The sequence below is a fragment of the Chelonoidis abingdonii genome, chromosome 22, assembly GCF_003597395.2.
Source record: "Chelonoidis abingdonii isolate Lonesome George chromosome 22, CheloAbing_2.0, whole genome shotgun sequence".
Taxonomy (NCBI): domain Eukaryota; kingdom Metazoa; phylum Chordata; order Testudines; family Testudinidae; genus Chelonoidis; species Chelonoidis abingdonii.
Genome location: NC_133790.1, coordinates 33,228,680 through 33,240,764, shown reverse-complemented (window position 1 = coordinate 33,240,764; position 12,085 = coordinate 33,228,680). Strand labels below are relative to the sequence as shown.

At 54.6% G+C, this 12,085-nt stretch overlaps 1 protein-coding gene across 1 annotated transcript; it reads right to left on the bottom strand.

Annotated features, from left to right (window-relative positions):
• Nucleotides 1–3,231: 3,231 nt before the first annotated feature.
• On the bottom strand, nt 3,232–10,821 carry SLC35E4 (solute carrier family 35 member E4). Its single transcript, XM_032798296.2, has 2 exons — nt 10,154–10,821; nt 3,232–4,932 (listed from the first exon to the last, which is right to left on the bottom strand). The coding sequence occupies exons 1-2, from the start codon at nt 10,725–10,727 to the stop codon at nt 4,499–4,501; spliced, it is 1,008 nt and encodes a 335-aa protein (XP_032654187.1). The 5' UTR covers nt 10,728–10,821; the 3' UTR covers nt 3,232–4,498.
• Between the last annotated feature and the right edge of the window lie 1,264 nt (nt 10,822–12,085).

Genomic DNA, 12,085 nt, shown 5'->3' with positions numbered 1-12,085 from the left:
TCTCCCTAGCCTATAGAGGCCAGCCCTGAGCAGGAAAGAACTACATTTTCCCACATATGCCCTTGCCGACTACTCCAACTGGAAAGGAATGGAGGGGCGCGGCAATGCAGCAGTGTGCTGTAGTGGGGAGTGCACTGTGGGAGGGTTAGGAAGACGGGGATATTTTAACCATTTCGAGAAACAGGACACTCTAATGGGGAGGGAAGGCCCCACCGCTCACATCCACTCCCTCGACTTGCCCCTTACAAAAACTCCAACCCATTCAACCCCCCACCGCTCCCTGTCCCCTGATCACCCCTCACCGCGGACCCTGCCCCTAACTTCCCCCCAGACCACACCCCTATCCTAAGCACCGCTGGTCCTTGTCCCCTGAGTTGTCTCTCCAGGGACCCGCTGCCTAACTCTCCCCCCAGAACCCCCACCCTCTAATGCTAAGCCCACTGGTCCGCTTGGTCCCCCTGAAGTGGTCCTCTCAGGGACCCCCTGGCCCCTAAACCTTCCCCCCAGAACCCCACCCTCTATCTAAGCACCCACTGGTCCTTGTCCCCTGAGTGTCCTTCCCAGGAACCCCACCCTTCTAAGTTCTAAGCCTCTCTTCTCAACTGCCCCCTGCCTGAGCCCCCTCCAACTTCCCCCAGACCCACCCCTACCTGTCCTCTAGACAAACCCCTGCGGACTCCCATGCTTAATCAACCATTGCCTGGTCCTGATTGCCCCCTCAACCCCTGACCCATCTAACCCTTCTCCCTGCCCTGACTACCCCCAACTTTTGCCCCATTCCAACCTCCCCTGCTCCCTGTCCTTGACTCCCCCCTTACCCTTATGCTGTTCTCCAACCCCCAGCTCCCTTACCATGCACTGCAACCAGAAGTGTCTGCTCCACGCAGCGCCAGACACGCTGCTGCATACATGCTGCCGTGCTCCCACCACAGCCCCCACCCCCAGCACCTGCCTTCCAGATTTGAACACCTAAAATTCAGGAGCGCTCAAGCTCAGTTTGGGCAGCTGTTACTTCATTTCTCCCAAATCAAATATACTGATCCACTGTAGTAACTTGCTGTAGAAAAAGTAGGATAAAACTGAGCAACAAATGCTTCCCAGTGGTTGTTAGGACTGGAATTGCTGTTTTCAACAGCCATTGCCTTTTTGTTTAAAAGCAAGACAGTGATACTGCACTGGCAAATTCCCCATAGAAAGAAAGAGTGGAACAAGAGAATAATAAAAGCATCTCAACTTTTCCTCATTTATGGAGGACAGTCTTATAATCTGCATCCAGATATCCTCCAATCACACAAGCTGAAAATTGTTTCACTTTACTGCAGTTCTGTAACAATACGGGAGCCAATCCTGTCTGTTTTGTGCACATCCAAAATTCCTGCTGAGTGACCCGCCCTGGGAGCGAGTTACCAGTGACCCAGGGCTGCGGCGGAAGGAGGGTGCAGGTGTGTGGGGGGGAAAAGAACCCAGGGCTGGGGCGGCAGGTGTGTGTGGGGGGCACTGGTGGGGGGAAAGGGGGGAGCCCAGGGCTGGGGCAGCAGGGGATGTGGGTGAGGGGGGAGATCCCAGGGCTGAGGCAACAGGGGGGTGCAGGGGGGGAGCTCAGGGCTGGGACAGGGGGCAGCCAAAATTTTTTTTAGCTTGGGGCAGTAAAAAACCTAGAGCCGGCCCTGCTTGCACACCCGCCCACAGGGCAGGTCATCATACGTGCTACACTCAGTGCAATAAACAGGATAACCCCCCTCTGCTGCTGGGCTTCTGCCTGCATTCTCTCCTACCGCTGCCTAGCTTAATGACAGATGTTTAATCAAGATGTTTTGATTATAGTTTAGTTTAAAGGTTTTAAAGAATGGCAAGTGTACCTCACCTCCTTCCCACTCCCCTTCCAAACTCCCTCTTGAAACCCCCTGTTAGCAGCCCCTGGTTCCTGACTCACTGCTTTATAAAGACCTGGCCTCCCTGACAGCCCTGCCCCCTGACTAAGGCTCAGCCAATGAACAGACGTTTCTAGAGTTCAAACCTTGTTTAGAAGCTCACAGCTTGCAGCTGCGGGCTACAGCACACAGTCCTTCAAACAAACAAACTCAAGCTCAGCATATAGAAAGTAACCCCCCAAACACAAACACACACTACAGACAGCCACTTACCCCAAGGGTCCCATATTTGCTCCTCCTTCACCCAGAGAACTCATCTTGAAACTCCCTGTTAGTGGCCCCTGTTCACAAAGCTGGGTATTCGCCTTGGTCCCCAACTGCAAAGGTTTGTGCTGATCTTTATAGCCCTGGGAGTGGGCCCATGGAGTTCTCATAGGCATGCGCATGTAAACTGGGTTCCATTCTTGCACAGGAATGTTTTGTGGGATGTCACTTTGGTTTGTTTTTAATGAAAACCAAGCTGCCAAAGCACAATTCTGTGGACCATTCAGCAATGTGAAATCGCAGCATACACAGTAAGGTTATGAATTTAGACACAAGTCAAGGCTTGAAAGAGTTAATGTTTGCAACTGCATTGCCCAGCTGGAGCCTGTCATGGGCCAGGTAAAACTGGATAAACAGGAACATGAGAAGGCTCTGTTGTCAAAGGATAATAAGAACAGAAAACACACCATCCACCCAAGTGGCCCAAGTGACATGACCCCAAGATCGCAGCTTTAGTACCCCTGGCATGGAAGGTTCAGCTTGTCCCTAGCCCATCCCTGAAGGGCAATGTGGGTATTTCACCTTCCCCTGCTAGAAGACCGTGAAAGGCAGTCTGGGATTGCAGGCCGAGCCTTCCAGCTGCCATAGCACTGCATGCATGGAGGGTCACCACTCCGCACCCTCAGCTGGCCTGTGGGTCGGGGCTGTAAGCGCATCCCTGGGCCGGCTCTGGTGAGCAGGGCAGTGAGGAGCCCTGCCATGGGCTGTGCCATAACCAGCTCTGTGCTGAGCACAGGAGCCTTAAGGAAGGGCACTTCCTAGGAAACAATCCCTCCAAAACCAACCATTAGGAATTGCTGCTGCTTTGACTCTCCCTCAGTGGGGGGACAGCCCCCAGCCAGGCTTTTCCCCTGCAGTGTCTTCACCCAGAGACACTCCCTTTTGGTCCGTTCCCTCTCATCCCTTGGTATCTTCCTCACCAAGGGACACTGCCCCCCATGCTGCCCCTTCATTACCTCCCCTCCCCCAGCACACCCCACCCCCGCCCCCCGGCCCAGCTCGGTTTTCATTCCTTAGGAGCACCACTTAAGAAGACTGGACAAAAATAGAGTTTTATTGAGGGCAAGGGGAGCCATTGTTTGAGTTTCATGCGCCTGTCCCTGGGCAGTGCTCAGCTGTTGGCCTTGGCGCCCCAAAGTGCAACACCACAACAGGCCTCTTCACCACAATGGTGCCAGACGTGACGGCTGCGGCAGTGCAGGGTGACCAGGGCCCAGCTGGGTTGTGTTAAAGGCTGTGGAGACAGTCCCTAAAAAGCAGTGTGTGTGTTCACATGTATGTGCCTGTAACTGGGATCACATGTGCACACCTGGGAGTGTGCATGTGTGTGGACACTGGACCCAATTTGCATCTCAGCTAGCAGCTCTGTGCCTATCCAAAAGTTACAGAGCCCATGTGATGGCATCTCCAAACTCTTAGGCTCAGACCTTCATTGGGTGGGCTCTCTGAGGTGATTCCCACTGGCCCAGGAATGCAGCCTCCCTTACAGAATTTCAGGGTTTCTGCCCTGTCCCAGCCTCATCCCAGAGCCAGGAAACCTGGAGGGCCAGACCGGGTGGATCAGTCACATAAAAAGTTACTTACAATTTCTTCTGAATGCTACAGAACCCCGTCCACCAGATACTGGACACCTCGTTTCACCCAGACCAGTTTTTGAGGAGCATGATGCTGGCACCAACCCTGCCTGCTGGCTCGTACCAAAAGAATGGACACTCGGCCACAATCCAGGGTGCTAGCCCTCTGCGGCTCCCCTTGGGACAGTCTGTGGCTGTGCTCATCCGAGGGGTCCCCACAGACAGGGGCGGGGGGGTTCTAGGAACCTGAACATGGGGTAGCTCCAAACCAAGGCTGCTCCAGGGGGCTACTCTGGCCACAAGGGGAAGTGACAGACACTGGAAGGGGACTGAGCTATTCCATCCAATACGAGGTACACACACAAATGAACAAGTCTAACACCTTCTCTCATCCCTTCACCCCCCCCCCCCCACATACACCATCCAACAGAGGACAATAGCAATACACAAACGCACACACACAAAGGTCTTCTAATCTACTCCATCCAACAAAGATCAGTAGTGAGAGCACGAATACACACTCCCGGGGGAGGGGGTCTGACATTTCCATCAGTAGAAAACCAGAATTCGTACACATATGCACACACCCAATGGATCTGATACACATCATCCAGCTGAGGACAAGAGAGTGCACGTACACAAATGTGCGTGCGTGCACACATGCACACACGCTCACACAGCACTGCAGTCTATACAGTCCAAGGGCTGCACTGTGCCCCAGCACAGGACTCATTCTGGCTTTGCCTGGCCCTGGCCCAGAGCCAGCCTGGAGCCCCAGTAGCTGGCAATGAGGTCACAGTTGTGGTACAGGAACATCCCCGAGAGGGTGAGGCTGATGCCTGCATAGCTGAGCCCACTCAGGTGGCTGCCGAAGAGGAGGTGCGACAGCACCAGGTTTCCCACCACATTGAAGTTGCCCAGGATGTGGATGGTGAGGGCGGAGGTCAGCGAGATGACGCAGAAGCTGGCCAGGTTGTAGAGGACGGAGCCCAGGCAGCTGAGCAGGACACAGGCCCAGAGAGTGCTGCCGTAGTGCAGCATGCCCTCCCAGGCTGCCCCCACCTCCAGCACCACAGCCGCAGTGAAGAGAATGCAGAAGCTGGGCAGGGACGTCAGGCAGAGCAAGGTGACCGAGTCCAGCTTCTTGTCCTGCAGCAGGGTACCTGGAAGCAAGACGGACAGGTCACACCTGGGCGGTGCATGCAGCAGGGGCAGAGAGAGTAGGCTTGCCAGGTGTCCAATTTTCCACTGGAATGCCTGGTTGAAAAGGGACCCTGGCAGCTCCAGTCAGCACTGCCAACTGGGATGTTAAAAGTCTGGTTGGCAGAGTGCTGCGGGTCTAAGGCAGGCTAGTCCCTACCTGTCCTGGCACCGCACTGTACCCCGGAAGCAGCCAGCAGGTCCAGTTCCTAGGCAGGGGCGGGAGAGAGTCAGGAGGCTCCACACGCTGCCCCTGCCCTGAGTACCAGCTGTGCACTCCCATTAGCCAGGAACCACAGGCGAGATCAGCACGTGGAGCCTCCTGGCCCCTCCACCTAGGAGCTGGACCTCCTGCACCCCAAATCACTCAGTCCCAGAGCCAGTCCAGATCCCATTCCAGCTCTCGCACCCCAACCCCCTGCCTCAACCCACAGCCTACTCCTGAAGTCTGAATCCCTTGGCCCCATACCTCATCCTGGAGCCCCCTCCTGCACCCTAAACCCCTCACCCCTGGCCTCAGTCGGAGCCCTCACCTTCTCCCACACCCCAATTTCCTGTCCAGCCCAGAGCCTCCTCCCACTCCCTGAACCCCTCATTTCTGGCCCCACCCCGGAGCCCACACCCCTACTTGGAACCCTCACCTCCTCCCACACCCCAACCCCCTGCCCCAGCCCAGTGAAAGTGAGTTAGGGTGGGGGGAGAGTGAGCCACCAAGGGAGGGGGAATGTGTAGTGAGTGGGGGCATGGCCTCAGGGAAGGGATGGGGCGGGGCTAGGGTGTTCAGTTTTGTTCTATTAGAAATTTGGCAACCCTAAGTGAGGGGGTGAGTGAGCAGGGAACCTCACCGCTAGGGCAGAAGGAGCCTGGCAGACGAGACTGCCCCAGGAGCAGGGAGCCCCTGGCCTTCAGGCCTGTCCCAGTGGGGTGGTCAGACTAAAGAACTCAAGCAATGGAGACTTGGTACCAGCTCAGATCTAGGTCAGGGCCTTCATCCCTCCCCGCCCATGGCACCTCAGAGACACTCCACATGCTGTCAGACCCACACCCATACATCACACACACATTCATCTCTTAATGCATCACATGATCGACAACCCACGCATGACACTACCCACGTATTCCCACATCACACTACACACGCACAGCTAGCTACACCCATACATCTACTTGCACAGATATACACACATTCCTTTCAGCTCATGCTGCAATGTACATCAAATACATTCACAACACAATCACACACACTAGCCTCAGGCCCCTATGTACACACCTGCATGCACACACGCACAAAGGCACACACATGCATGCATGTGCACACACACAGAGCAGGCCCAGCTGGATTACACACACACACACATTTTCCAGGGCTCAGGAACCACAAATGGTGTCAGATTTTCAAGTCTGCTCAGTTCCCAGCAGCCCTGGTGGGGTCACGACCAGATGGGCTGAAACTTTTGGAAACACAGGTCCATGCTGTCCAGCCACAACACACAACATTCAACCCACCCACATTCCCTTGCTGAGTCAACACCCCAGCTGCCTCTACCAATGGTGGTTAACTGCAGCCTCTACCCCATCCCCAGCGCTGCCCTGGGGGGAGTCATTCTGTCCTGTGGGGACCAGCCAGGGAAAAGGGGGCTGCAGCAAGAGAGACCTGGGCTCTCCTGCTCTCAGTCAGTGGTGAAGGGGTTTATGGAGCATCAAAGAGTTGGTGCAATGGGAACATGGAAATGACTGTCAGTCCAGTCAGTCAGCCTTTCCATGCCTCTGCTGCCTGAGATAACAATGTAAATATAGAAACTGAATGGAGAGGGCGGGGAGGGGAGCAGAAGGACTCTGGGAGGGGGGGCAGAGTCAGGGGACTGGGAAGTCTCTAGGGGCATTAGGACCCCTCTCATGGGGTAATACAAGATGTGGGGCAATTGGGAGGCCTCTGGTGGGGAGGGGAAGTTCCTGGGGAGGCATCAAGGCAGCTCTGAGGGGAAGCCCTTGCCTGGGGGACAAAATCTCTCAGGGAGAGGGGAGGGTTTGACACAGAATGGGACCAGGGGATGCTCACTTTTCACTAATCCCCCAGGCGATTTGAGTGAATATCCTGTAAAAGCCCTCCTGATTTTTCAACTATTTCCACAGAGCGGGATTCCAAAGCACGTGGCAGAATTCCCCCTGCTCCCCAGCACCTGGAACAGTGCAGTTTGCTCTGTCCCATTGCTACGTGCCCTTGGCAGCACTAGGTCAAGTGTCTGCTCCAAGCTGACACAGCTTGCTAAGTACACAGGGCTGCAGTTCCTCCTCCAGGCAGGCAAGCAGCGCAGCCAGAATTGCAGGCACTGCCCCAACTTGAAACAGACACTTGCTGCCCCTGGAGCCAGAGCCCTTCATGGGGCCCCGATTCTTCGCCGCTTTCCTTGCAGAGTTACCTGTGTCCTGAGCCCAGCTGTCCAGGTTGATTCCTCACTCTGGCACTTTGAGTGCAGAAGGTGGGGGCCTGCAAGGATTCTAAAAGTTAATGCTGGCCACTCCAGGCTAGTATTAAATTTCCAAGGTTACAGCTTTTCTCTGACCTTGGATGGGTAGATGCTGCCAACACCCAAGTGAAAACCGCTCCCTCATTTGAGAACCCAGGAAGCAGCACTTGGGAATTTCTTCCTGTGGGGTACCCTCAATCTCTCTCTCTCTCTCTCTCTCTCACACACACACACATGCGCACGCGCGCGAAGAGCTGAGAAAGAAAACCACCGGCTTATTAAACAACATATGCACAAACCTATTAGGACACACACAAAAAAACCCCCAATCCTGTTCTTTAAAAGGGGAAATTTTATTAAAAGCAAAAAGAAAGAAAATATATCTGGAACTTAGGTTTTTGCTAAATTTTAAAAATCTACTTACAAAAACTAAACATGAAGAATAAAGTCTTGAGGTCCAGCTTAATGGTTACAAGCAAAACAAAAGCATTTGGGGATTAGCACAGAGGAATCAACAAGCCAATAAGAAATAAAAGAAATAGCCCTAATCGTGTCTTTCTAGACATTCCCTGATCTACTTACACATCTGGGGGTTCCAAATAAGTAGTCTCTAGGTATGATCGGATGTTTTTTCATACCTGGCTTAAAGCTTCCTACAGCATAGGTCAGCCTCGTTCCTGCTCAGCGTCTCCTCTCTCCAGAGAACAATAACAGACAAAAGGGAAGTTTTTTTCCAATTTTAAAAAGTTCTAGCCCTCCCATTGGCTCTTTTGGTCAGGTGCCCACTTCCTTATTTTTACTGATGGACTTTTTTTTAACCCTTTACAGGTAAAGCAAATAGAGAACAGCTACTAACAGGAATTTTATAGCTAACTGGCTGGCTGGATGTCCATAAAAGGGAGCTAGCCACCCCCTTCATTTATCACACCAGTGAATCAGGTAAGGGAATGGTGGGAACAAAGGAGAAAATGAGAGAAGAAGCGACAGTGAGCAGAAGAGAAAGGAGCACCCCTTAAAGCGGGCACTGTCCCGAGGGCAGGCCCAGGATAGAACACACACAGTCCCCTGCAAGTAACAGAACCTAGGACCTTTTCCCTATCATCTCAGTAACTGTGACAATCTCCCTTGCCACACAGCCAAAATCAACGGATGGTGGTTGGCAAATTGCCAGCTCCCTTCTTGCAAACCAGTCAGGGTGCGGGGTTCATTGACAAAAACCACCAAGGCCACATTGCTTAATATTTGGAGTGTGAGCTCTCACTCTGATTGCAAATTCTGTCTCTGTGTTGTGTCTGTACAGCACCTGGCATAATTGGGCCCTGGGCCATGACTGAGGTGCCTACACGCAACAGTAATACAGAGGGAGCAGCTCACTAGCCGGGGGGTTGGTTGGGGTGCTAGGAGCTTTTGGCAGCTCTGATTTTGTCTCTGGTGTTAGGACTGTGAAAGGTGACCCACGCAGGACCCCACCCTGCAATCCACTCAAACAGCAGGGCTTCCCTCTGGGGACTCAGGGAGCAGGATGTAACCCCGCAGCACAGGGCCACGCTCTAACCACTAGGCCGCACACCAGGACATGTCTGGGCCTGTGTGCGACTGAACTGTTGTCCTGAAGGGCAGGCTGCGGCTGGTGCTGAGATGGAAACGTTCCCTTTGGAACTGAAGAACAAACAGTGGCATTTGCCCACTGCTTGCTGCCAAGGACATTTTGATCCAAGAGGTCCCGGGGAGGATGGTGTATGACAGGCTGTTTGTGCTCTCACTCTGTCTCTTGAGGCAGCAGGGGCAGCAGCGTCCCTTCAAGGGCAGTGGGAAGGAAAGAGCTGTCTCAGGTGACGGGCTGCAGAGTCCTTCGCTGCAAGTCACAAGCTCAATCCCAGGCCTGGCTGGCACTGTCTGCCTACTCTTGGATGAGGGCAGTTTGGGGGTGTTTCAAGGCAGCCCCTGGTGGAGCAGGGTCCATAATGCAGTAAGGCCCTTTGTTGTCCAAGAAGCTGAGGACTGAGTGGGGTGGGGAGCTGAGGAGATTCCCCGAGTTGTGGGGAGGATGTCGGCAGGGGGCAGTAGTGGGGGAGCTGGGCAGTGCAGCAACGGTACACACTATGTGGGATTTCAGTCTCCCGCACTAAATCCCCTTTTACACACTAACTAGCACCGAAAGAGACCTCTGCGGCAGCCAGAAGAAGGGTAAGGCCGTGCTCATTGTTATTCGCATTACCGTAGCACCCAGGAACTGTACAGTGTTGATGGGGTATATTATGGTAGTGTCCAGGAGCCCCTGGCATGGCCTGGCACTCCACTGTGCTAGGCACTGTACATTGTTGATTAGGTGTATTACATTAGTGCCCAGGAGCCCTCATTGCACCAGGTGCTGCACAGACATAGACCAGAAGATGGTCCCATTAGTATAATTAATGTCATTTCAGTAGCACTTTTCCTCCAGGAGGAGCCCAGAGTTGCCCAGCTCTAGAGAGGGTGTCCTCCATCAAAGTACAGCCACCTCTGGCCTAGAGCACAGTCACAGCCTTCTAGGACAGGAAGTGCTCCATTTGGCTGAATTTAGGTGACTGGAGGTAATTCCCAGAGCTGTATTTTGGCCAGGATGCTAGGGCTTGAAAATCCCCAGCCAGAGTACAATGACCAGAGGAGGTGGAACCCTGGCCCCAGGATGACTAGGAGGAAGGGGGTGAGATTGGGGTAGGGGGGTGTCACTTACTTTGCTGTAAGGACTTTAATCCGCGGAGGAAGGTGGCAGCGAAGAGGAAGCAGCAGCCGGCCTGGTCGAAGTGCACCTCCCCGATGATGCTGAAGGAGGCGCCCAAGCAGATGGGCCCCATGGCAGCGTACTGCAGCAGATGGTGGCGCTGACCCAGCAGCACTTTGGACAGGATCAGAGTGAAGAGGGGTGTGGTGGTGTACACCATCTGGGCAAAGTCCAATTGCACGTAGTTGAGGCCCAGGTTTCCGAAGGCTACGCTGGCGCAGAAGGTCAAGCTCAGGAGATAGACTCTGGCCTTAGTTCTGGTGCCCAGAGCCATGACCTCATCCCCACGTGCCCGCAGCCTGGCCAGCGGGTAGCCCACCAACACAGCCGTGAGCATGTGCAGGGACGACAGCAGCACGGGATACCGGAAGTTGTGGTTGGTGAAGATCCACTTGTTGAGGCTGGACATGGTGGTGCCAGTGGCCAGCCAGACAAACACAGTGAGCAGGAGTGGCAGAGCATAAATGGGTGACCCAGGGTCCGGCTTCCAGGGGCGACGCACCCAGCCTCCATCGGCAGAGGTCATCCCTGCTTCATTCTGTGGCAGGAAGACAGACACATTTTGGAGGACGACTCAGCTCCTGGCCCAGCACAAGGAGAGGCTGGTCCCTTCCCAACCAGCCTGGGGGCTTGACACTGGGGGTGCAAAGAGATGCAAGCTTCTTGTGGTTCTACCCCAGTGCCCATGGGTGCGACAAGGTCTCGCCCTTCAGCACTTTGCCACTGCACGGCCCATGCTGCTCTCTCAAATGCCCCAGCTGGCTGCAGTGAGTGGTGGTTTTGTAGCTTCTCCTCTTGTTTCCTGCCTTAGGGTACAAGACCAGTCACTCCCGGTGACTCATCAGTGTGTCCAGCTCTGCAGCCTGAGCATCCCGATGCTGCCTGTAGGATTCCCCAGGGAGCAGAGCTGGGGTTGGGGGATCACAGGGAGACAGAGCTCGGAAAAGCCTGAGTACTGCTGGAGACAAGCTGCAATGGCAGATCGAGACTCCACGGTCACGCCTGGCTGCGAGCCATCATCCCTGCCCTGGAGCTGGTTAAGCGAGTGGAGATGCTGCAAGCCCTCTGCAGCAGGAAGCTCCTGCTCTCACTCTCGCCTGCCAGGCTGCAGCTGTGAGGTGCCAAGGCCATGTGCAAACGGCACCCAGGAGCAAGCAGAAAGTTGGGGGAGGGGTGTTGAACGCAAGTCTCCTCCCCACCAGGGCAGCGGGGGGGCTCGCAACAACAACAGTCCTCTGTGCACACACGCGAGTCGGTAAGGTGAACACGGCCAGACAGCTGGGGCCCTGCCCAGGCCTGCTCAGAGCCAGTCGCCATCTGCTTCCCACCGCCACAGGGAGGGGGACGAGGGGGGCGCAGATCGTAACCAAAAAACAACTTCCTAACATCAATGGTCTCCATGGAAACGCTGGAGCTGTTGTGAGGCTGCGTCAGGGTCCCAGGCTGAGTCACTGCAGGAAACTGACTCACTGTGCTGGGAGGAGAACCCAGCTGGCAGCATGGGGGATCCTGAGTCTGAATGCTGGGCCTGGAGCCATGGGGGGCCTCTGCATGGAAACAGGCCCAAGGGAAAGCCAGGGGAGCTACCTGGGCAATGAAAAATAGGGGCTGAGAATGGTAGAGCCAGGGGAGGGTGGAATCAGACATTGTCAGAAGCCTTACAGCAGCGCAGCGTATTCAGGGCGGGGGAAAGGAACAAGCTGTACCAATGTAAGGCTCCTGGTATAACTGTGTCCACACTAGCATGCTTGTACTGCTTTCACTGTACCCTAGAAAAATCACACCCTATCCAAAATAACTCTGTGGATACCAGACATATGGGGACCAGGCCTTCTCCACCAGGGTCCTAGGCACCAGCTCAGGACCACTCCTCAGTTTCTTTAG

What these genes read in the sequence shown, in the direction of transcription:
- SLC35E4 (XM_032798296.2), bottom strand. Translation starts at nt 10,727, where the DNA reads ATGACCTCTGCCGATGGAGGCTGGGTGCGTCGCCCCTGGAAGCCGGAC. An exon ending in ATTAAAGTCCTTACAGCAAA is followed by an intron (nt 4,933 to 10,153) that starts GTAAGTGACACC and finishes TCTTGCTTCCAG; the next exon opens with GTACCCTGCTGCAGGACAAG.